The 26,108-nt window shown below is 40.0% G+C and overlaps 1 protein-coding gene across 6 annotated transcripts in view; it reads right to left on the bottom strand.

The window, feature by feature from the left end:
* Positions 1 to 347: 347 nt before the first annotated feature.
* The window catches only part of MGA (MAX dimerization protein MGA), a 61,971-nt gene continuing 36,210 nt past the window's right edge, over positions 348 to 26,108 (bottom strand). For 3 of the 6 annotated variants that reach the window (XM_076344638.1, XM_076344637.1, XM_076344640.1), the window contains exons 14-25: positions 25,715 to 26,012; positions 23,359 to 23,994; positions 22,454 to 22,753; positions 19,301 to 21,003; positions 11,123 to 11,247; positions 9,728 to 9,779; positions 7,829 to 8,014; positions 7,007 to 7,118; positions 5,174 to 5,407; positions 3,908 to 4,084; positions 3,340 to 3,492; positions 348 to 2,311 (exon numbers count right to left, since the gene is read on the bottom strand). In XM_076344638.1, the coding sequence (XP_076200753.1) occupies positions 1,011 to 2,311; positions 3,340 to 3,492; positions 3,908 to 4,084; positions 5,174 to 5,407; positions 7,007 to 7,118; positions 7,829 to 8,014; positions 9,728 to 9,779; positions 11,123 to 11,247; positions 19,301 to 21,003; positions 22,454 to 22,753; positions 23,359 to 23,994; positions 25,715 to 26,012 (5,277 nt within the window). In that variant the 3' untranslated portion in view covers positions 348 to 1,010. The remainder of the gene's footprint in view (positions 2,312 to 3,339; positions 3,493 to 3,907; positions 4,085 to 5,173; positions 5,408 to 7,006; positions 7,119 to 7,828; positions 8,015 to 9,727; positions 9,780 to 11,122; positions 11,248 to 19,300; positions 21,004 to 22,453; positions 22,754 to 23,358; positions 23,995 to 25,714; positions 26,013 to 26,108) is intronic. The other 3 variants (XM_076344639.1, XM_076344642.1, XM_076344641.1) reach the window with 3 other exon arrangements.

Below are 26,108 nucleotides of genomic sequence, written 5' to 3'. Positions count from 1 at the left end.
TTTATGCTAGGCTACAACAGTCCTGAAAGCATTCTGTGTCTTTATGAAGCAACACTTCCTATTAACATTCCTAGCCACCAAATACATCTTGAAGAATGACAGGAGGAAAGAAAACAAGAACTGGGAAAACACTCAAGCTACTTCAGCAATGTATTTAAAGACATAGCAATAGGGTGCCCAAATTTCTTTCTACTCTCTGTAATTTTTCCTTCCAGATGCCCTACGCGTCAAAGGAGGGAGTATTTGTATAGGGGCAGGAGGCGAAAGTGAGGGTTTTTTTAGTAGTTCTATAACATACTGTCCTACTTCTAATTACACTGGGAAATATCATTTTCTTCCCCATGTAGTGAGAGTTATAGATGTTTATTAAAATCTTCTGTGCATAAGCTCCTAAAAAGAGTCTCTGCCAGAGAACTATCTAGCACCAAAGAACAGAAACTTTTCACTTCAGCCCTCTGCACAGTCTCAGATTTCCCTTCTGCTGCTCTAGGTAACAAGTTTGAGAGTAACTGCAATCTCATTTCTGCACATTCATCATATTCTGCAAACATTAAAAACAGCAAATGTGAACAATCCCATTTCTGCATAGATAATTTGCCTGGTACAAAAACAAGTAATCCAGATTTTTTTCCCCAACAAGACAGCTGCCTCCCTACCAGGGGGGAGGGGGAAAAAAAAAAAAATCTCTTCCAATAGCCTAGGTTTCTCAGTCCTTTGACAAACCATTTCTGTGAAGGACCCAATTTTAGAAGGATACCATGTGCCCAGCAATGGTTATAGATCATCTTCCTTGTTTTGTGAACGGGAAGGAGAACACCCAGAATACAACAGTGAGGTAAAAATACGTCAACATGCTTAAAGTTTCATAGCACTTGTTTCTCAATTTGGGGCCTGCCCTCAGATGAAGAGAGTGCTGATGCCACACAGAAAACGAGCGTTGCAGACAAGGGAGGTTGCCGAACTCACCGCTCCAGATCTCCATTCCAGACTCTGATAAAAAATATATGCATTTATTTGCCTGCTGAATTTGAAGGCAAGGTCCCAGCAGTATTCAATTTCGTAACCACAGGTGCTAACGTGGGCATCACTTTGTTATCCTGTCCTTCCTGAACAGTTGCAGGTAATGAAGTTTTTACCCCACTGGGTGTCAGTTTTGCAACTACAGGTGCCAATAAAGGCATCACTTTATTACTCTGCCCTTCTGAGTCCACTGGCAGACTTGCCGCTTTTAAGCCAAGTGGTGCCAGCTTGGGCATGGGCCTCCACAAAGTGTCAGCATTACTAGCTTCTGGATTAGTTTTCATCTGCAAAACTGGTGGAGTCACATTAGTGGTCTCTGCCAAGGTTGTTACGGTTTTGCCATTCCCACCACTGGTTACGGACAGATTGGGAAGTGGATCCTTCATTTCGGCACCTATTACTATCTTTAAAACATCTGCTTCAGACGAAGGCTCCCCAGAGTTCTTGTCCCCATCAGTGAGGTCATCATCTTCCAGGTGCAGCAGGAGAGGGCTTATAGAGCCACCACCCTCTGGAACTTCAGAAAGGTCCTTAAAACTGCCTCCCAAATGGCCAAACTGGAAGGAAGACCCATCTGCAGCAGCGAGATCACTGGCTGTTCCCCGACGAGCTTCTGCATCTTCATGAGAGAAATCTGAGTTGAGAGTGCTGGGCAGTTCTGACATAGCTGAAGCATCATCGTTCAGTTGCTGATTGAGGAAGGCAATCTCATTGAGCAGCGAAGTGAGGGTTTCATCAGTGTCATCACTCTCCTCAATGCTGCTCAGTAACTCACTTGCATCCAGTTCTGCTTCCTCCATTGCAGACGCTACTTTCCTCAATTCCATTTCTATCCTGGAATCTTTGATCTGCAGCTTGCGGAATGGCAATTCTTTAGATTTTAACCTTTCCCCTCCAGGATCACCGTCTTTCCTCCTGGCTTGGCTTCCCACAAACTCACCAATGCAGAGCTTTTTGCTAAAGGACTCTGGAGGTTCCTTTGTACACGATACGTTCCGGAGCTGTGGAAAGCCATCTTTATTTTCAAAGAAAACTTTTGTGGGACCTGTGGTATTTCTTCCATCTCCGCCACTGTCTCCAGGACATGGTTTGGCTTTTTCTTCTGAAAGGATGCTATCACTCTTCCTACTTTCAAGTGGCGCTACAACCAAGGATTTCTCAGGAGCCTGAGCACCTGCAGCTGTTGCTATATTAGAATTTTTGTTTCTGTTCAGGTTTAGACTCATGCTTCCCTCAGCAGCCAGTGATGTTACATTAACAATCTTTGGCATCATGAATGAATCTTCGCTTTCTGCAAAACCAAACAAAAGCAGCATCCATCAGGATCCATGCTAACTGCAAGACAATTCCTAATTAAATATAATCTGCTCACTTTCAGGTCTTCCTCAAGTAAGCCGCTATTCACATTTAAACCGCTTACACAGTTTTGGTCAAATGAAGCTTAAAACATCAATAGCTTAACTTTCAACTTGTAGAAAAAGAGCAAGCTCCACATCTAGTATCCTGGAACCACTTGCCCGGTCCCCTCCTTCAGCAGGCTGGCACAAATGCAAGTAACTGTAATGCTTACAATTCTGATGGTGATGCACAAGGAAAGCAGAATGACAATTTTCTCCCTTACTGTTTTTTCACGCTTTACTTCTATGCTCATATTTTGCAATACTGGTTTTGTGCACAATACTACAGAGGCATTTCAGGGACTACGCGTTACTTACTTTTTGCCTCCAAGCAGTTTCCTATTTATAGCACTCCGATTTTTTCCCAGCCCCAAATCTGAAGTGAACTTTCCTTTTTCATTATGACCAAACGACTACAATGAAGCAGGAAGTGAGTGGCTTGCTTTTAACACAACAGACGGCAAGCAGCACACTATTGGCAGGAACCACCCCACACCTAGACCCAACGTACAGTACTCGGCCTTGAAACATCTCTCCAACGGGCAGCAGAGCTGGCAGGGTATGGGAAGGGGTTGTGCCCGAGTAAGAGCCCAGATGTAACAGGCAAAGATTTTCAACAGCCCCACCGCTACTTTGCACTGCAGCTTCCCCAGCAGGATGCATTACACCACAGACACATTCCAGTCCCCACTTATTCCGATTTTGCTGAGGGCAAGGAGGATCAGTGAGGTGAAGGAAAGTTAAAAAGCTCTCATCTATAATCCCCTAGAGGCCCATCTAAACCGTTCAAAACATTTAACAGTGATTTTCTTTGAATACCCAGACAATAATACCTATCATTACTTCTTAGTGAGAAAACAATTTACCTTCATTTTTGTCCCTGCGTGCAAGCAAAAAGATCCATAAGAAACAAAGAGCCTACCTGAATGGGGCTCTGTAGCTGATACTACTGTTGAGGGCACTGGGTTTCCAGCAACAGTTGACAGTGTAATGGGAATGGTAGAGTTAGTAAGGATTCCTTTTACTTGGACAGGAACTGTTGATCCTGGCAGCTGAATCATCACAGAAGCGATACCTTATCCAAGAAAAGGGGAAGGGAGGGTGAGGTGGAAACAAGAGCCTTACAGATACTCAGTCAAGCCTGGAAAATAAGAGCCTTGCACTTCTAGGCAAGACTTTACACTGTAATACCACTGAAAGTGGTAAAAATAGAAATACAGATTGGTTAGGTGATTAAGAAATCTTCCCTATGTTTCCTTAATTTGGGAATAGTGAAAATTTAACAGATTTTACTGACCTGCTGATAAACTGACAGTTTGAGTTAATTATATCAAATCTCTCTTAGAGTTAGGTCCTACCTCACTTGGTTAAGTTGTTAAAAAAGAAAAATTAAAGCAAAAATTAAACAACATTTTACTTTGTAAACTGCTGTGCACATCTATGAACAGCATGATACTGGTTTTCATTAAAATGTTCTCACATGATCATACCTGGCTGTGCTGTCATGGTAGTACTGACGGCTCGAGGCTTTAATTCAGCTTGCAATAGTGTGGAAGGAACAGCTGCTACCTGCCCTGGTACCAGTGGGCTCTTCAGTGTAAGCACCTGCCCCTGTGGAGTCATCACTAGGCTTGCAGCAGTTAGTGTAAGAGAAGATGAGGTGTCCTCTGTAAAAAAGAAATATATAAATCAGTAATTTATTCTGGCATAGCACCCTTGATGGCAAACGATATCCTGCGATCCAGTGTTAAGTACAGTTGTGGAAGGAACTCCAGCTAGAAGGTTTACAAGCCCTAGATTAGAAAGCTGCTACAGAAGCTACGCAGGCTCCAGGAACCTCACCTACACAGCTAGAGCCAGTCTGTACTATCTCTTTGTGCAGTGTAACATAATCCTAACTCTCCAGAGTGGCATCCTGATCAAATATCAGAGCAGTCTTGCTGAAATTACAAAGGGGACTTGTTCAGTCCAAAGAAAGAAAGGACGTTCTCTCACCACATCCAAATTCTGATGCCAAACTTCCCCAGGACTGGACAAAAATGAGGCTTGGGAAACCAGAATGATCGGTTGTTTATAAAAGCCCAAGACCACTTCAAGTAAGGTCTATTTATTATTACGAAAATAAGAAACATGACCAGATCCTTACCAAGCATTATAGTGGTACTACCATGAAAGTTTGGACTTCTGCCATTCTTTTGTTCCTTCTTACGTTTATGGTGGGAAAGTCTCCATAAACGCTGAATACTTCTCCACAAGTTCTCAGCTCCAAAAAAATTCTCAAGTGTCTGACAATTCTGTCATTTAATTTAAGAGCAAGTCTTCCACCACCTTGAGAGCTAGCTTGTTTGGGGAGGGGTGTTTTAAAAACTGAATCTATTCTAGCAACTCCAGTATTCTGGGAGTTGAGCTTCAGGTTTTGAGTCAGCAGAAAAAGAACCACCTTTGCCTCTCAGAAATCACTGCAGGATTGCAGTGAAAGTCCATGAGACCGAAGGGCAACTTAGTAGGAATTTACTTCCCATCATTCTGAAACTGAAAAGTCACGTTCATCTGAAGACCTCAGTACTGCTGGTCTCATACTTACTGAAAACAAATGGTTTCCACACCTACTGGATGGACGCTTCCTGGTCCTATACTCAATTCTGCTTCAAGAAAGAAGTTGCCTGCACAAGCAGGCTAGCATTTTGCCCTCCCATGGGGTGCTACTTCAATGCCTGTCTCCCCTTTATGCAAAACGTGCATTGCTTTTAGCCCACCTGTGGCACGGCCTCCTTTTCTGGCGAGTATCAATGGTTTGCCTCTTCTATTTGTCATAGCCATTTGGGCCAGCTCTCTGGAGGGAGCAGAAGATCCTTCTTGCTGTGTGCTAGCAGTTGAGGTTACAACAGTTTCCTCTGGCTCAGCTTGTTTCTTCTTTTTTTGTGCTTCTACTGCTTTTTGTTTGGCATAAATGTATTCTAGCTTCTTCAGGACAACCTCTTCTGTCTTCCCTACAGAAAAATTATCAAAGAGTCAACCTATCTTCAAACTCTCTTTCCAAAAGTAAAGAGCTGAAGACAGAAATGAAAATCTATTAAGTTGACACCATTCAACTACTATACAATAGATAACCCCCACCAAGTAAATAGCATACTTAATAACAGAGGGAAGGAACTATCTATTTATTCCAAGATTTTTTTTTCCTTCAGAAACATCCATACATTTTAGAATTTATCTGCCACTTTGATGAGCAGAAATCAGCTTGGACAAGCACTAGCTCTTGCTGAACAAGTACCATTTGAAAATATCCACAGCTGTGAAAAAGAACCTCACATCTCTCCTAATGATAAATGTATGACTACCAGACAAAATGTTACTTTTACCTGGTACGAAATTTCTTGGACTAATGGACTCTGTTACTCAAACGACATTTAGAGGTAAACTCACATACAGTTTACCATTGACATGAAAATTGTAGCCCTGAACAAACACAAAGATTTTATAAATAATTTGTTTTCTGCAGATGCACACAATTTAATATGATCAAAGTTGAAATAAGTATACTGGCTTGTTTCCTACTCAGTATTTATGTTCTAACATCATGGTCTATCTTTAATTAAGTATATAATTAACTAACTCTCCTGAGAGAGGATTTTTTCCTCATCAGTTTTGAGGTACTTCACTAGGAATGCAAAAGATCAGAAAACTACATTATGAAGTTATTTGCTTTCATTCCCTGCCCAAAAGGCCTATCGTACATTTCTGGATTAAGATGAGGGTTCACTAAAACACTTTTAAAATACATATACATATATATATATATGTTTGGGTTTTTTTTACCAAGTACCTCAAATATACACAAACTGATTCACATAAATACACAAGATTTAAGTATCTTTCATTTCTACTTTACAGGTCGTCTCCTGTTTTTATTCCCAGACAGTAAGAAGATTACAAGAATAATTCAATGTTTTGTTTGTTCACACGCGTTTTGACACTGGCTGAACATGTGTCACAGCTTTCCTACACCTCTAAATGAGACAGAAAGGCACAATAAATACAACATGGTTTTGTCTTGAAATGCCTAGATGAGTAGCAGCTCAGAATATACTGCAATTTTGTTCTATGGACAGAGCTGCCTTCTCCTAGACACTACTAGCACTAGTTCTCAGAGAAGCAGTACAAGGATAGTTATTTGCGAAGTTGACCACAGGAGTCAGAGGTTTTGGTACCGATCAAAGACAGCTGTGCATACTTGTGAAGCACTGAGCAGAAAAGCCATTTCAGGATGTGACCCATGACAGAATGAAGTGACTTGCTCCCCTCCGCCCCCTAAAGCATACCCAATGCACAGGAACCCAAGCCTGTGGCTTGCACAGAGATCATTTACACTTCCTTTAGGCATGAAGGAAAATAAAAGCAGTTCTTATCAGCATGATGAGTGTATAGCTGAGTCAGAGCTTAGCAGGTCTTTGTTTGGCGTCAAGAGTCTAAATTTTATGTGAACTAATGACTCACCCGGATCCACAGAGGATTTCTCCACTCACTCCCATTCTTAAAAGCCTTTTGTTTCATTATTCCAGCTAGTCTGTATCCAAAAACAGTCTCACCTGAAAGCGTGGATACTTTTCGAATCAAAACATCCTGTTTGCGCGTCAGTAAGTTCTTCTGTCCAATAAGTTTATCTGCCTGATCAGTCAATCCTTGGATTTCTTCATAAGCCTAGAAAAGTGTCAGGGAACTGATTTATAAACCAACAATACACAAAATAATAAAATAATTTTCCTTCCCAGAAACCTTTACAAAATATATTTAGACGTTTTCATCATCTTGAGAAACTAGGACTCAGAGAAAGCATGTGAAGTACCACATAATGCCAGCTTTCCCTAAATGCAAGCTGGAAAGTGATAAACATCTTGTTCGTCCTTCCTCCAAAGTTCAGCGATTTTAAAGAAAAAACCCAACTTTTATCCTACAATTTCAAGGTACAGCTGAGAAGCATAATTAGTTATCTACAACTTACGTTTTGTTTCCTGTCATTTACATCTTTACAATTAAGTTTTTAATGTCACTATAATACTTAATGAAATGCTATCTTCTCCTGCACTAAAAAGTAAGTCCAATGTATTTTAACATTGCCTGATGTACACAGTAAACCACTAAGGAATTAAGACATAACCTTCCATGGTTAAATTCACAAAGAATATAACAAGGAGAAGGCTAATCTGAAAACAGGCATCTGTGTCATCAAGATTAAGCTTTTAGGACTACAGATTCTTTCAGATACTGTTTTATTCCAGAGAGTCCTGTAAAGATGACAGAACTTCTCTATTCATAGTATCACTGGGACTCACTCAAAGGGTTCATACTAGCTTAATTACTCTGTCCAGATGAAATGATTCTCCTCCTCGCTTAAGCTTCAAAATACTTACTTGCTTGAGAATGTAGCATTTGGAGACCTTGGGAAGGTTGTGTAACCCCAGAGTTCTCTTCAACTTTTCAAAGAGATCTCTCATTTCATTACGTCGCCGGCGTTCATTTGCTGTGTGTGTCTGGCGGTAATGAGCAAAGGCTTCTGCCTCAGTCTTCAGCTTTCTGTTCCAGAATTGAGGTTTCTGCTGGAGAAGTAACCACATTGACCAGCTTAAATAAAAAAGGTAATGTAATGGCAAACCATGTTCAAAGGCATGCCTGATTTACAAGGTTTCTACAGACACCTGAAGATTTCATGTCATGCTGTTCTGCTATTATGTTTTCATGAAAGTTCAGCGTCAGAAGCACACGCAATAAGCATGAAATGCTGACCAACAAGAAATTACTAACATCATCACATCAACCCTAAAGGAAAAGATCATGAGCAGTCCCTTCTATTCATAAGCTTTCATTTTTTGCAACACAAGGCTACTTAGGTAAGCCACAGGATTACAGCAAAATCACGCATGTTTGAGCCAATTTTTTTTGTAGTTTGGTTGTCAAAAAAGTCTACTAATGAATGAAACAATCGCATCAAATATAGGACGCTTGAAATTTTTCCCTGGAGTTAAACTAGTTTGATTTCTATTTTGTTTCATGGGTATATATGGGTTGGGGCCAAGAGACATTGTAGGTAAGAATGTAAAAGACGGCATCGAAACTTATCACCCCAGACATCTACCAAGAAACAGAAAGCGTCAAAGACAGGCTCTGATTTTGAATTTGCTTAAGGTTCCAAAGAGGTTGACAGGCAATAAGCATAACTACTAATCTCTACAGATTTGAAGGTTTGTTATCTCATCGTTACTCTTACAGGTTTTGTACAATTATGCTATTTATTTCATGATGAAGTAATACTTAAAAAGTAGTATTAACACATATTTTACATCATTTTAGGTCTGCTCCAAACCCCAGTGAATCATGGAAAGACTCCTCAGGTCCAGTGATACTATTTCTGAGCCTGCTGGCCTTAGGAGGAACCTGAAGACTGTCTCCAGAAACCTGACTCTTGACATCCATTTTGCCCTCACAGGCAGACTGAGCACAGTAAGGCTGCAACTGCATCTGCTCTCGTGTTGGGCATTAGGTTCCTTTCAAGGAAGGGCCTCATGCCGCAACTTCAAGGGCAGAGAGAAGAACACGTGGAGAAGGCAAGGCAGGCAGAGCATCCTGGAACCCATCTCCATCTCAGGCAAAAGCATACATACCAGTCTGCACTAACGTGTAAGACATACACCAGGCTCACGCCCCACCTCAAAGCCCCACCCCACCCCAGCAGGTAGCTCTAGACCTGACATCACCTGTACACCACAGATACTTATCATGGACAGTTAGTGAAACTGGCTTAAAAGCCACCCTAAAATACAGCGTAAGCTGCAGAAGGACTGCAGTGAGTTTTGGTTTGAAAGGATTCTGCGTTATCTTTAAGTTGCATAAATACATATTATTTAAACTATTGTTTTCAGAAATCTTTCACCCGGTGCTGTGCCTATATAATCCTACCTACTGTCTTCTTCGATACATGAAAACATTTCTCAGTTGTTCATTATTTTATGTGTGCTGTAAAAGTTATTTATGCCAAGAACACAAAACCTAAGCAAATGTACTAATAAATAAAAGGCAGATATTCCTCCCGTACATAAAGCTGAATCTGAAACCCAGTGATGCCAGTAGCAGTCCTTTTTCTTTAATGAGATTTGGACTGAGCCCCTTCCCCCCATATACACATTTGGTTTCTTGCATTTAATTATAAATATATGGAAGGAAGATAAATCGCGTTAAGAGTTGCACTTGAGATGAAAGTTCATCTTTAAAATGGAGGTGTGATACCAAAAGGAAAGAGGAGAGCAAACATATACCTTCGTAGGTTTTTCTGATAATTTTTCATCCGAAGAATTACGAGCATGGTATCTGGAAGAAAGGTAAAAAGTTTTTCCCAACACTACTCATCTCATGCACTCTATCCTCATTAACTACATTCCAACAGCCTAGAATTGCTCATTTTTATCCCTGAAATTAACTCTTCCTTGTTTAACTACATGAAAGCAGGATACTGTTGAGCTTTCTCAAGAAAGTGAACTCTTATCTCCAATGCCATCATCCTGGAAAAAATTCAGCTGTTCTGAAAGCTGTAAAATTATCCCATAGTGCAAAAGACAAACTATTTCACTATATTCCAAAGAGAATAAATTCAGCCCTTGACTGTTAGCTGCAGAAAGTAATTTTTTTTATTACGTTTTGGTTCTTTTTAAAAAAACACAGATTCAATACGGATGGCAGAGCAATCCCTCCCCCACCAAGAACAACCAACCAAAATCCTCACGTTTATTACTATCCTAATATATAACAGCAGCTTCCTCATATCTCAGGAGCTTCAAGAAAACAAAGAACAATACACGTTTGAAAGAATTTTTTTACAAAACATGACATCTGTTTTTCTCTCTCACTGAAAGATCTTCACAATTTATAGCAAAGTCACCATCTAAGGATAAAAGTTGAGCTGTATCTTTGAAGGAAAAAAATAGGAACTAGCTGGGAGGTATATAATATCACCAAACAGATTTTTCAAAGTTTCTACAAAAAAATTCTTCAAACAAAAAGAACTAAGAATGCAACGTTCCCCATTCTCTTGTTTGGTGCAACTGGGAAATAGCCATGACCATCTGTACATACCTCAAGTAAGCTGTGTTTTTACTTTGCATTTTGTCATTATAAATGCAAGGGCAGCAACAATAACAAAAACAAACAAACAAAAACAGAACAGAAAAAAAGCCAAGCTATCCAACCATGGCAGACTATATGTAAATAAGAAAATACTTTCTTCACTTGGGCAATGGTCCCAAAGACAAAGCTTTCATTTACAGGATCAGGGATTAAACCAATTACTGCTCCTGCCTAAAAATAACAAGTCCACCAGCAAGAATAAACAAAGCTTGTAAAATCACATTTAAAACCAAGATAACCCTGCTCATATTCAGTTTGCAGGAAGGGAGGCGATTCACTCATAATAATTTTACATTACAAGATACACATCCCCATGAACAAATTAATTAGAAGGGAGGGGAAAAAAAAGGCTAAGACACCTCAAATCTACTCTTAGTTCTGACAGACACTGGGAAGCACCAGTGCTCAGGAAGGCCTGACACAAGCCTTGCTTTATCTTACCATCATATTAAACCTGTTGTTTAATGGGTTCATTCAACGCCAGCTCATCAATAAAATACAAAACTGTAGTGCTCTCCAAGGATGCTTACTTCTGTTTGGAAGGTCGGATATTAGCAGCTGTGGCCTTCAGACGGGCAATGTTAATCTTCTCTGAAAGCTCCTCCACGGTCTCAATGTCCACCTGCTCGTCATCCTCACTGTATTCACACGCATCCTGGAACAGTTTTTGTTTTGTTTTTTAAAATGAGTATCTACTTAGCAATAGAGCTCAGGCCAAAACAGTTTCACTTCAGTCTCAAAAGAGATTACATTAGAACATTAAGAACCATTAAAGAATCAACATCTCCAGCTACACTGGCCAATAAACAGTGCTAAGCAGGTGGTTATTTTAACTGTCACCTCGAGGAATTCCTCCCACTAGCAACTCTGCAAAATGAATTTTGGTAAGGGCAAAACGCATCTCTGTCATTTATGCTTTTACTATGGGTGAGATAAAAAGCTTTCACAGGGCAGAGCTTTCCTGCCTCCATTTTCGAATAAGATTAAACTGCCTTTACAACCTACTACTGTAGACTCTTGCTAACTAACATTTTTTTGACACGAGTTGAGATAGTTATCACCTTGGTAATGGTCTCTCATACCTAAGATAGCAACAGTCAGAACATCATACAACCAGGCTTCTTTGCGTCATACAGTAAACTGCTTACATGGTGAAGAGTATGATTTTTGGCTCTTTCCAAAACGCTGCCCAATAATTATTTTAAATATTTATGATATTCTGAAGAGTACTTTTCCTCCATGCTTGCCTGACCAAGAAAACTTGCTACCATCTGTGAAGACAGAGAACAACTGCAGTGCTGTAGCAACTACAAGAGTTAAATATCAATCTTGTGGCCATTTGTAGTACCAGGTGATTCCCCTCCCCCGCCAAACAAAAAAAGCCTTGTTCAAGCAATTTTTTTGTATTACACTTTTTATTGAAGTTTTTTATATTATAATCTTTGGTCTGCTTACAGAATGCAGAACTCTTTCTCCTCCTTAAGTAAGAAAACGTAATTATACTTCCATTCTGTGCTCTATGTCACCCAGTTCCCTGAACTAACCCTTGTCCTCCTCCTATTCTTCTCTTCTGTCTTTCCTTCCTTCCTTCCTTCCTTCCCTTTGTCCTTCTTTTCTTTCTTTTTGAGGAGCTGCAATCTCCTCCTCCTCTGAACTGAATACTTACCTGAAATTGATGCAGTTAATCACAAAACCCACTAAGTACAGAACAGGAAAAGAAAGCATTGTGCAATACTGGATCAGTAAGTTGCCTCTAATAAATGCTTTTCATGGTACTGATTAAAGTTATCTGCAACTCACACTGCTGTTTTAAGAAACTGATTAGAGAGGAGAAAGTGTTGCGCTTACTCAGCTGACCACAGATTAGGCTATATACAGCACTGGAACGAAAACAAACAAGAGCAGCCTAAATTACCACACAAGCATAACTAACACCTGGTTAAGGATACACATTTCCAATGATCAGTCATGAAATTTATACCTGTGAAATTTGCAGCTATGTTAGTTTAAAGGGACTCGATTTATAACCAGACAGTAAATCTTAGCTGATAATTTCCTTTTTGACAGAGAAGCAGGATCTGTAATAACCTAATGTTTGATATAGTATTTGGCTTCTTCATACTGACTAAACACAGCCTTTTCTAAACCAAAAAAAGAAGAAAAACACAATCCCAAAACCCACAACTTGCAGCAGGGCTATCTAAAATTCAAAGTACAACATAAAAATTGCCACCTTAGTTACTGACACCACAGAGTGACCACCACTGTGAATCATGCTGCCACATAAAATTAGCAGTATTTTTTAAACCTTGTGTAATACACCATCTCCCATGGCTGTGTGATCAAGGCTACAGAAAACTGAAAACAATCCGTATGAAAAATTAAGTTTGCCCTTCTTTACTAAAGGCTACACTAGAGATACAAGCTTTGTAAAGTATAGCAATGTATACTTTGTAGCAATGTAGCCTTTAGTAAAGTATATAGTAAGTGTATGCGCATATATATATGAAAAAGGGCATACACATATTAAAGAGTGTGTATGTATATAGTATATCTATTTTAGTGTCTACATACATACACACACACGTATGCAATACTGCCTGTAGAAGTCTTTTAAGAAGAATGAAACCATGCAGCATCCTCCCCCCAGTAAAACCACTCTCAAATATTCCCAAGTCTTCCATCACCTTCCATTCACGTCATGAGGGGTCCTACAAAGTGTTGGTAGTATAGATTCTGTGTAGAAAGAGGTATAAACTTCTAAACTACTCACTTGCAGAGAAGCTGACACCTCTTCCTGTACTATGAAGTATCGAGATATTACTGCTGAAACAAAGAAAAGCGATGCTCAGGTTATCAGCTATAGCTGCTAGATCTGAACAGAAAAGCATCCTTACTTCTACAAGTTGCTATGCACACTCCCATGTTATCTACTATGCACACTCCCATGTTACCTGTTATCTCCATGCTTGTAAAAAGTCATGTCTTTCGAAAAAAGAAAGAGAAGAGCAAGGCGAGTGACCTTAGATGAGAAATTACTAGCCTTAGAGAACAATCTCGCGCTTTCTTTCAAAGATATTTTTAACACGCGCTGACTTTAAAGACACCATTCTTCTCTGCCCAGGAAAGCAGCTCTGATCTCTGGCAAGTTCTGTATTTGGAAAGGCGTAAGTTATTCTACTACTACTACTACTAACTTCTGGGGTTTCTTGCAGCTTTCCTTTAGAGCAGCTATGAATCTGTATTATGCCATGACAGTTCTTGTTATGAGTGTAAAGAGCAGCATGGAGGTGAACAAATTCTCATCTGACTTTGAAAGTATGGTACTGGCACTGGCAGGAACTTAAGGAAGTATTGTTTCTCTTTGTGCATGAAAGCCAATAAAATCCTTATCTGTTCCATCTTGTAAATATTCTCCCACAAAGCAAGACTCGTTAGCATTGGGACCAGGTAGAGCACAGAGAAAATGAACTGTCTTTACCAAGGAAGCAGTGCATCACTTAGAACTTGACAGGCTGGTCAAGAGCTACACGTCACCACTGCTCCCCAAGACAGCAGGAGAATGAAAGTCAGGAGACACCACATCCCTGGGATCTTAGTGAGGTCCAACCAAATACTGCTTGCAGTCTAGATCCAGAACACATATGCAGGGGCTACTGAAATTGTGACCAAGTTAAGACTACATTGCATTTCAGCACAGGTATTTCAACAACTTTCAAACACTGCCTGTAAACAGTACGCAGCTTTGTTTCATGTCTGTTGAGTGGCTCTGTATGCTTACAGAAACTTAAGAAATCTAACTTCTACTATATAAAGTCTCACTTGAAGAATATCACTTATGCAAACAGCCAGCAATTTTTCAACAACTCCTCCTCACACTTGCTTTACTTGTTACAGACTTTGTCAAGATCCAGTTTTAATGAACAGGAGCAACTTTTTGGATGCTTTTATCAAGTCATTTTGTTCTTAAGACAACAGATGCATCCAAGTTGCCTTTAAGTCAATTCTGTAGCTTCCCCATTGAAAAGCAGAGACTGACCCATTTGCACAAGGTCACAGAAAGGCAGGAAAATCAAAAACACAACTGAAGACTTCCAAATTCTCCGGAAGTCCTTAATTGCTATGCCAGGGTTCATAGAGTGAACTAAAGGATGTACTAGAGGACCCAGAGTGCTGAAATTCCAAGAATTCCTCAGCTGAGGAGAAGAACATAAGCTTGGATCTGAAATTAAAGTCTACTAACTGCTAAGAGTGGAGGGAAGGGAAAGCAAAAGAAAAGAAGTTGGAAAATATCAGAATTACACCATCTCCCCAGACGCAGACCTTCTGTTGAACTACAACAGGTGATGTAAACACGTAGCATAGCTGCTTCCACAGCCTTTTTTTAATCCTCCCCAGGGCCTGACGAGAGAAGGAAAAGCATCATAAAGCCAGAGGAAAAAAAACCTGGCTGAACAAAAGTTATTCAAACAAAGATACTATTTAAATTACAGAACTACTGAACAGATACGTGCCATTATGTTGGAAATATTACATGTGCAAGAGGTACAGGGTTACGTAATTTTAACAGGTCACATTTTATGACAACATAGTTGTATTTCATTACACACAGAGCACTTCTCATTCTTGCCTGCTCTCCTGGGTCATCCATAAAGTCTCCTTGTTGCCAGAAGCCTCCTGATATTTTCTCTAACTTTTCCATTTTATACAGTATCATTGCTGTGATTCTACATGCAAGAGATGCATATTGTTTTTCTTCAGTGGGCAGGACTACCCTGTCTAAACTACACTTGGACATCATTACACTGCAGGGAAGGGGGACATGCAGGGTAGTTCAAAAGATCAATCCAGAGAGTCAAGGGAAAAAACCTAGGAAATTAGCTTACTGTAGAAACACTATCATGGTAAAGCTCTTGAGTGCTGCCAAGTTACACTAGGCCAACCAAAGGGTTGATAGTAATTACCCAGCTACAGCTGTTCTCATGGTGGAACTTTCTACATGCTATCAAACTAGAAAAATGGTATTAAAAAACCTGAGACATGGCATCTTTTTCATGAAAGACAGAGAAAAAAACAGAAGTAAAAACTCTCGACTGCCCACCAAGAACTTCATATCTAAGTTTACAAATCCTGAATGTGGACATATGTAAAACAAAAAACATTACTTTTTTCATTCTTACATCTAACAACAAAGGGAAAAATGCTTCAGGATGGTAAACCTTTCCTCTCTACCTCTGACTTCCTAACAACAGGAAAAATATCACAATCATGAAGACTGTCAGAAGTAAGTCCACTGAAGTTCTGCCATAAGAACAGCTATTCCTATGTAAGTACTGCCAACCCGCCATAGGCTGAACCCTATTCATAGCCTAGCATGACTTCTTACTGGGGTGCAAAACTTTTAAAATGCTTGTGGAAGCCCTACCTTTCTAACATCAGTCTTTCCACAGGTCCTGTAGTTACAAAACTTCTAAATGCCTTTGAGCTTGTAAGAGTAAAATACCTTAAGGAATGGAGACACAAGAGGAGCAATCCTGCACTACAACAGAAGTTCCAAAGCTGCTATAGAAACATCAGGACTTTTCCCTCTCTGCATTTCAACACCTGTTTCTAAGCACTCTCCTCTTGCTTTTATCTGCCTGTTCCTGGCAGCCTACGCCCCTATTGCTGGTTCCTGAAGAGCAAACTGGCTGATGACAGAGGGTCCTCAGTGACAGTGCTGAGAAAGAAGGAGAGCAGATGACAACGGATGTCGTTAGACATTACCCAAGCAAATGCCTCATTTCTGGATCTGCCTTCTATGCTACAACGTCTGCAGATTTCACACATGGTCTGTACCAAAAGCTCAGAACATGCGAGAGATTGTTAGAACTTAAATCATCCACAAAATATGTCACACTTGCACTTTTTATTAAACTTACAGTGTTATAATAATTCATAATAGTTCCTTATCATTTTAATGTTCAGCTCAGAAAAAGAACAATTGAAAAACATGTTTTAACAACATTTGAAATAAAATAACTTGCCAGACACAGAAGCTATGTTTAGACTAGTAAGTTAAACGGGACCATGGGACTCTATCTGTAGCATCAAAATACTAGAACAACCCCTGGCATGGTTTTGGCTTAAGCCAACAAGCACTCATGTGAACAATTCACAGACACAGCCTGTGACTTGGCCCAGGCCAAGCAGTCATTCTCAACAGGAATTTTGTGTGCAATCATCATGCCTTGGAGATTGAGAGTTTAACATCATGTCCCAGACCATCACACTTGAATTTGTTCAGGCAACAGGTCCTGATATTGATTAGTTTGCTTGTATTCTCAGAAGGTTGTATTATATTATATTTGCTTATATTCTCAGAAGGTTTTATTCCTATCACCAAACCCAAGACAATCAACCCTCCTAAGCTTCCCTTGATGCAATTCAGGGTAGGAAACACAAAAGGGCAAAGATACCATCTCAGGAAGCTTCTCTCTTTTTGTTGAGTAGAGGAAGAGTCTACAAGAGTCTAAGTCAAGTACACAAAGTTAGCACAAGGTAAGAAGGTCATCTGAAGAGCATTGGTATGCAAAATTAAGAACAATGAAGTCATTACTGCAATGAGAACCAGTGTATGTACTGGAAATGTACTAAAAAAGAAACAGTAATAACTACTACAGGTAAGTAGTAATCATCCTGACTCTCACTGGAGTTTTCTGGGGTTTTTAATGGCTATTTCCTGAATAACTAAAACCAGTCCATATTCCAAACCAGTAGTGACAGAGCTGTCATTAGTATTTCCACTAAACAAAAGTATTAGTGGACATGCACGTACACTTTGCTTCTATGTTTCCACTAGCTTAATGAAACATAAAAACATCCTCTAATAGTCTGTTTATATGATCTGACTTCATCCAGTCTGACAAACAATACCAGTGCAGCCTGTCTAGTAAGCACTATGCTGATAAAAGAGTACATCCCAGTGAAAAATAACAGACTTACATATTTAGATTTAAAACTGAATTCTCCATTAGGCATTGAAACGCTAACTTAACTTGCAGGCAGCACAGACTAACAAACCAAGAACTCACCCAAATTCCAGACAGGTTTTTATAGTCCTCTCAGGTCTCATTCCTCAGCTTTACTGCTCTAGAACCAAAGCTAGCTTACTCATGTTTGTGTGAGCTTACGGTGAAGACATATCCTTATATGGCTTACCAAACCATATTAGTCAAAATCTGCATAGTAAGTTTCTTCCAAAACAAACATTTCTTATAATCTCCAATAATTATTTTTTCGTTTCATCATCTTTTTGCAGGACAAAAGAAAATACATCTTTAAAACATCAACCCTGATAACAGGCTACTCTGACCTAGACATTGTATTACCTGTTGGCTTACCAACAGATTCCTAAGACTACCTTGTCTGGAAAGTTTATCGGGCATCAGGCACGAATTAACCGCGGTTCTCAAAACTTGATGATAACTCTGCTGAAATTGTTGAAGGATGCAGGAGTTATCAAACTGTCACCGTCCAACTCAAGACAAGACAGCAAGAGCTCAGTTTTCAGCTTGGAAGAACTTCCAAAAATTTCATCTACTTACAGTTTCCTCACCTTCATGCAGCTGATATGCTATCATCTTGCCTGAGAACAGCGAGCTGGAATATGAACTGATTAGTCAATTTTTCTGGAAGTTAAATAGATTCTCTAAAAGCCAGAGTTGCTGACTTAATTGAGTTACTCTGGATATGATTAGAAGAAAAAGAAGTCTAATTTGGTTTTCAACTGCGAGAGGACTACATTAACACAAAAGGGCTAGAAGAACTATATACTTTCAAATTCCTGAAGATACTAACGCAGTCTCTCCTATTGTTAATTTGTTTGTTCTTCAATTCTTCTCCAGTTTAACCTTTCTCTTTCCACTTTTATCTTATCCCAAGAAACGGCTACCTTATTTCTTATGTTCATTTGAGTGACTCACAAAACCACAACTTCATAAATTTTAAGTAACAATGCACTGTTTCTTAAGTCACATACTGATATATAAAAAGTACATCAAGGAGTTAGACGTGGGATTGTCTTCTTTTATTTTTTGGGCGACATTTGATGGAAATTCTATGAGCATTAAAATCTAAACATATCTTAACTATACTAACCACAATGTTTTACCCTTATTCTGTGACTTCCGGAGCAATTTCCTTACTATCGAGTATGGAATGACAGCTTTCACACACTACTTAAATGTATTACTAAATTTCAAGAGGAATTTAAGGAGAGATTCAAACATTCCTTCCAGAAATAAATGTTAACTAAGGGCTACAAAAATTAAGTAGAAGGAAACAGCTTAAAATAACAGAAATACTAGATTGGCTACTACATTTTAGGATCAGAAGTCATATTACAAGGAACCAAGCTGCTTGAGTAAATACTGGAGGAAGACAACGTGCAATGGTTCTATTACAGCTTGCTCAATATAACTCCCATTATCTGAAGAACAGACAATTTCTAAAAGGCCACTACAGTGCTACCTATGAAAAGCACGCAACTAATAAGAAATTAAAGACATTTCCACTTGGAACCCTGATCTAGACTTTCTAAAGAAACTGAAGTCCAGTACACGAACATCATACTGTGTCTTTCAAATCCACGGGTTGTGACATATTAGTGGTCAATCTAAAAAAAAAAAAAAAAAAAAAAATCCCTTTATAAATAGTTAAATGCTTACCACTTTTTCAACATCTACTTCCTCTTCACTTGGGAAGTCAGAAGCACCATCCAGCATCTCATCAGCAGAATCATCAGTTTTTTCATCCTCTTCGTCCTCATCATCATCTTCCTCTTCTTCGTCTTCCATATCATCAGCAGTTACATCAATAGTGGGCATGTAACCCTTTTTGTGATGCCTGGCTTCCTGTGCCCTCTGTTCTGGTGTCAGGAAGTCACTTTTCTCAGGTGTATCAGCTTTGTTATCCGCCTCGCTTTTATTTTCTAAAGCGGGTACAATGCTAGATATTTTGCTCCAAGAACTGTTGACATGCGTTACAATATCATGACCTGTTTTCATTTCTTCCTGTGACTCAAAAGCATTTTGTTCTTTGTTGTTACTGCCTTCCTGCCTAGCTATGCTTGCTTTACCTTCCTCGGTATTGACTGTATGCTCTTCTGAAGCATTATCCTGCTCTTTTGCAGAACTGATTTCAGACTTACTTCCTTTTTTCTCTCTTACGCTTTCTGCTTCTGTAGAGCCCTTGTACTCCTTCCTTTCCGTATCTGGCTGCACGGCATCACCCCAGCATTCTTGTTTGTTCTGAGACAGTTCAGTCCCTCTCTGTTCCTTCTTGTTCTCCAGCTGTGTATCTTGCTCTTGTTCACTCTGTGACTGCCCAGAACTTGCCTTGTTGTCCTCCTCCACCTGTGTCTGTGCATCTCCTTCCTGCTCTTTTATTGGTTTCTCTTCCTGTTCAGCATGTATTTTTTCCTTCCCATGATTCTTCAACTGTGCAGTCTCCTGATTCTCGAGACTCTGTGGATGTGGATTATCCAGAGGAGCAACTAGAGACTGATCTGATGACCCACAAACAGCTTCGGAGTTAGCTGAAACAGCCTCCACTACAGTTTCAGAACCGACAGAAAACTCTTTCTCCTCAGAGGCCTCTTTTTCTTCCTCATCATTTGGCTTCTCACTGATGTACGAATGGTCAGATGATATGACATCTGCGGAAACATCATGCTGAGAAGAGCAGCTATCATCACAAGAACTCTCTAGCACCTTTGAGTCCTTCTCCACCATCTCTAATGTAGTGGAATTTCTATCAGGTGTGATTGTGCCGGATGCTGACTCTTCAACATTATTTGACTGGTTAACTGACAGCTCATTTTCTTCTTGTTTCCTGTCTGACACTGTGACCTCAGACTCTATCACTTCAATGTCATCTGAGCATGAAGCCTTCCCATTCTCCTTCTGCTGAGCAGCACCAGAGTCCTCTTTCTTGCATATTTTCCTGTAATCCTTCTTCATCTGAAGAGATGCAAAATGGTGAAGAATGGAGTTTGGCACAGTTTTCTGTCCTGGCAGCTGAAGTAAAGCAAAACTACCGGATTGTAAAGGTATGAGATTAGCAGTGGTAGCTGGCAGACCACCTGAGCTGCAGGTTATTTTAGACTCGGAGGCTGTTTGATTTGTCACGTTGCTAGCAGCAGGAGGCGAGATCCTCAGAGTCAGAGTGCCTGCCTGTGACACAAAACTTGTTACAGAAGGAAGAAGAGAAGATGCTTGAGTGGCTAGGTTAGATGTAGGGGACAACTTGGGTACTGAAGTTTGTACAGCTGAATTTGTGGCAGGAGAAGTGGAAGACACAGAGGAAGTGGGAGACACAGGTGAGTCAGGAGGCTTAGAAGGCGCAGGCAACCGGATTCCTACAACAGATCCTGTGAGGAAAACAAAACATCAACTAATACTTCCTCAAAGCAATTTTTTTCTTTTAGTTTTAGTATTTGATGCTGTACTAGAAGTAGCCAGCATTCTCAAGGATCACAGTGTAATCGGGTATTTGACCACCAGTTCTCAGTGAAAGAGCTGGTACTGCATAAAGACATATAAACTGTTGAATTTTTATATGGAACACCCCAATAAAATACATGAGGTAGCGGCTACTCTAAAACTAACAGATTTAATGACAAGTTCTAGCATTAAGCTTTTTAACCAAGAAAAGGCATTGCATTTAAAGTCCTCTGCATTTTACTTTCCCATTTATTGGAAAACAGGAAAATGGAGGTTTTCTCAAAAAAAAAAAAAAAAATTAAAAATCATTTTTTTTCCCCCCAGAAAAAGACTTCCACAGAGAACTATGACAGGATTACATGATTATACCACAATCTTTTTCACCTTACTGAACTCTTCTGCGGTGTTTTGGAACTCTGTAAAACAAGGAGGAAAAATACCACCACTGGCAACTAGTTTCTCTTATACAGCAAAAGCCCCAAACCAGAAAGGAATTCAATGAACTTTTTGACTGATTCTTTACTACACCTCATACTTAAACAACCTCAGCTAAGGCACAGGACTATTTTCTCTCCTCCCCACAGTTTTATCATCTCTTGCCTCTCTTTTCAACACCACTCTGCCTCCCTCTCCTCAAGATGCTTCTTTATAAAGGGAGAACAGAAGAAAAATCCTACTGGAAAGTAAACATGCATTTAAAGTGTATTTTGTTTATAAACATGTTTTATTTACAAACATGTACAACAGTATGCTCAACCAGCATCCTACCCATTTTCTGTCAGATATCTGCAATTTCTAACTCTTCCAACCCTGTCTTCAACTATGCACTAGAGAAATAGCTGAAAATCAAACTTATTTTTCTTCTCATACTCTAAGGAGGAAAAAACCCAGCCATTTTGTACTGTAGTGTAACATTTGATCTGAATATCTGCTCTAAAAGCACTAACAAACCTGCAAATCAAACAAAAACAGAGCAGCACATCCGATGAGACACAGGTAACAGCTCATTCTTTTTAAGAGAATCTCCAACAAAAATTATTTCTGAATCGCCAGATCAACAGAATTTCTTTTAAGTTCTGACAGTACAATGGACGTGGCTCCATTGCCACACACACACACAGAGGCCCTTTTACTTGCTGCACAGAACTCCCAAATTTTGGTGACTTAGCTATTAACTGCACTGTCTGTATTTTAGACACATGGTACTTAAGTTGCATTACATGTGAGTAATTACACTATGTTTTTCAACTACTCACCCAGAACCAAATTAGACTCTGTTCAATTACTTCCAGCAGCGGAAAGGAGCATCACGGAAACTACATTGTTAATTTCTGGGTAATACACGGTCAGTCAAGAAAGAAACATTGGACTTTGTACCTGGATTGCGGAACATCACTGGCTGCACACTGGGCTGAGCACCTGCAGCTCGAAACTGATGCAGAGGGACAAGCTGAATTATCTGCCCATTAGGATGCCTGAACAGGTTCACACCACCAGGGCTCCTGAGAGGCTGAAGGATCATCCTCTGCCTCTGAGCAAGCTGCGTGTTGTTTAGTGGTCGCAAAGCAGGAGACGTCTGATGCACTGGAATCAGCAACAATCGAGGTCCTACGCGTTTCTCTGTTCCAGGAGACATCTTCTGGGGAGTCTTACTTACAGCTTGTGGAGTAGCATCTTCTGAAACATTTTTGAAGTTACATAAGAATCAGTTTAAGAGAACAGCCTACAAATCAGGCATTATTCTTAATGAAAACAAGCACAAATATTTTGGAAACAACTGGATCTCTTTAGATTTGTTTGAAAGCATTTTTTTCTTTTTATTCACAGAACACACATAGAACCAATCAGGCCAGAACAGTCTTTTTCATGCAGTTCCATCGACATTTCTCAACCATGACTCAGAAGACTTCCACGTTAACGATGAGAGAGTAATTCCATACCTAATTCTTGGACTTTATGCCAACCATGAAATTCTAGCAGTCATAGCAATAATTGTGCTATACATTTCTATGGGCCAAGAAATGATGTGAGACTTCCAGTTCATTTCATAGCAGTCAATGACCAGATAGCTACATCTCTTTCCTCCTCTACCGGCTCAGGCTGGAATAAAACAAGCAACTTAAGAGATTACATTTCTTATCCTATTTTGGAAAGAAGAGTGAGGCAAGTGAATCTGTATTTAAATTGGGTTCTACAGTTGCAGACTGTATTCCAGCTATGAAGGAGGCAGAATAAAGAGATGGAAGCATTTGCAGTAATAGCCCAAAGCACCTAAGCCTTACCTCTTTTTGGATTCAGTGAAGGACTTGAATTAACTCCTGATAGTATAACCGGAACAGAGCCAGCAGAGGAAGTTGGTGTGGTCACCACAGATGTAGCTGTTGCAGTTGTTGTTAGTACAACTGTAGAAGTGGATGTTGTGACAACAGGACAAGTAACAGTTGGTGGTGTTACTACAGTTTTAGGGAACGACGTGGTTGCTACTGGTGCAACAATCCCTGTTGTTTTTGTTACGTTCACAGTGGCAGTAGGACTGGTGGATGAGGGAGTAGTACAGGTGTTGATTCCAGGTGTTGCAGGAGCAGCTGTGACTGTAATTGCAGGAGGAGAGCAGGCAGGTTCATTAGCTATTGTTTGGCTAGGAGTGGTCACAGTAGATGCTGCCACACTGGTACTTTCCACAGTAACTGGAGAAGTGGTGGTGGCTGTAGTGACCGCAGGAGAGACTGTGCATTGAGCTGGAGATGGCCTTGAGGGAACCACGGGAGCGACAACCATTATTGGCGTAGGCTTGATACTGAACTTCTGTGGCCCTGACAGAGGCTGGCGTGTGCTTGCTCCAGGAATCTTCTGCTGTAGAGCTCCGGCTTTGTTCATCACAAACTGTGTGAACACACCACCAGGTGAGGGTCGGGCAGCTGCAAATAAAAACCTGCAGGTCAAAATTTTAATAGATTTCCTCTTTGTCTTTCATGAGGTGCTACAATTGTAATTTCAGCATGAATATGAGCCTCCATTTTCTTTGTACCTTGTAATTAAATTGAAACCTTTATGGCAGTCCTGAACATGCCTTACATATTAGAAATGTCTGCTTTATTCCACTTCTATAGCTTTTTGTTCCATTTCTTCCTGGCCACACAAAAGAATCAGGTCTTGAGGGATTGTTCTTTATCGTGAAACTATGAACAGACAATTCTAATTACAGTACAGGAAAACAAACACCTAAGTGAAATAATGGGCTCAAACTATTTTCTAAACCTCATATTCTTCCTGTAACAGCTTGTGTGATCTTCCTCTTTTCACTGCTTCTTGGTTTTCATCCCCCTTCTACTGTATCCACATCTTACACAGCCATGGGGGAAGGGGGCAGGAGGGAGATAAGAGTTTGCCATGTCCCCTTCTCATTGCAGTGACATTCGTGCAACTGAGGACTGGATGGGACAAATTTAACCAATGGGAAGTAATCACTATTGGAAAGATCGTCTCCCCCATCCCTTGCTCTCCAGGGTATCAGAATACTGCATCTACATCATTCCAGATGCCTACAGATGAGTACAACAGCATTGAGATTATGGAGCAAGCCCAACTTAAATATTGTAGTTATTTATGCATATAGCATTTTTAACCCAGAATATGCCAGAACACTTAAATCATATATGCAACAATCACTTCACCCATCAATGAAATGCAGCCAGCTCTTTAATATTGCATAAACACACAAAACAAGAAGTTTTATTACAGGACAAGAAAAACAACACACCCATTTACATGGCAATGAAAATTTAGGCAGAAAGAAACAAAACAATCAATCAGAAATTAAAGTTTTGCCAGGACACAGGTAACATCCTTTCCTCTTGCAAAGCTTCTTCAGATCTTTAATTAACATGTGGGAATATGTGGATGGGCACCAGATATTTTAATTTTTTTTTTTTTTTAAACTCATGCAAAATGTAATAGTTAAAGGCAGCTTCCTCTCTTGCCATGCTGGGGTAACCATTTCAGTACCAACTCAGACACAAGTACCACATGCTTCTTCCGATACTTCCCTCCCCCCCAAAGCGCTGACTAAGTCCAACCCTGTTTAGCTTGTGAAATCCAATGAGATTACAGGCCGGTGTGGTTATTGGCTGCACACCTGTTGTTTCGCTAATCCAGATTTGGACCATCTTGTCTTTCACTGCTGCTTCACGCATCTTTGGCGGTCACAAGAATTCCAATTATAAGTGCAACATCATCAGAAAAACTAACAGCGAAGAACCACAGATTAGAGTGATCCTTTACTCATTTTAAGTTAAATCGATGTTTGATGAAAAGCAATTAAAAATCATAGTAAGGAAACTCTCAAAACAAAAATCCAAGCTTAACATTCAGCGTGTCTCCATCCACTCTTCCTTGTTTCTTGAAAATATGCTCTAGTAGCATTAATAAAATAACTAGTAGTCAACATCTGTAATCTTATTCTGAAGTCAAAATAAAACTTTCTGCTTTAAAGAGGTTATTTATTGTAGAGGCAGTTTAGGTAGGCAATGCAGCCAAAGGCAGCATGCACTGTTGCACAGAAATCAACAGCAATGCTGTACACTCACTTTTTACTTCAGCTTCACGCAATTTAAGACACAGTAATAAGTTCCAACCTACCTATCTGTCTCTGTGCTGGGACATGGGTTTTCAGAGTCGTCACAGTGGGGGTTGAAGTAGTGCTGGTGGAAGATGTAGTTTTGGGAGTTGATGTTGTGGGCACCTGGACTGATGGTGTCCCAGAAGCAGCTGCTTTAGCATTGGATGCTACCTTGGAGATCACAGTACTGAGGGTTGAGATATCAAGTACTGTGGGTCGCAGCCTGCCTGTGATATAAGCTGCTAGCCGATTGGTGGGATGTAATGCCCCCATCTGTCCCAAAAGCAGTTTGGCCTGAGGATACCTTTTATCATTAACCTGAAAAAAGTGGAAAAGGGAAATTTTGTGAAAAGAATGCTAATTCACCACCTCTGGAGAGGCGTTTCATTCCATGGGACTTCCAAGTGTCCTTTT

This window comes from Aptenodytes patagonicus, chromosome 7 (assembly GCF_965638725.1).
Source record: "Aptenodytes patagonicus chromosome 7, bAptPat1.pri.cur, whole genome shotgun sequence".
In the NCBI taxonomy this organism is placed as follows: Eukaryota; Metazoa; Chordata; class Aves; order Sphenisciformes; family Spheniscidae; genus Aptenodytes; species Aptenodytes patagonicus.
The sequence above is the reverse complement of the archived record's forward strand: the minus strand, read 5'-3'. Positions and strand labels throughout refer to the sequence as shown.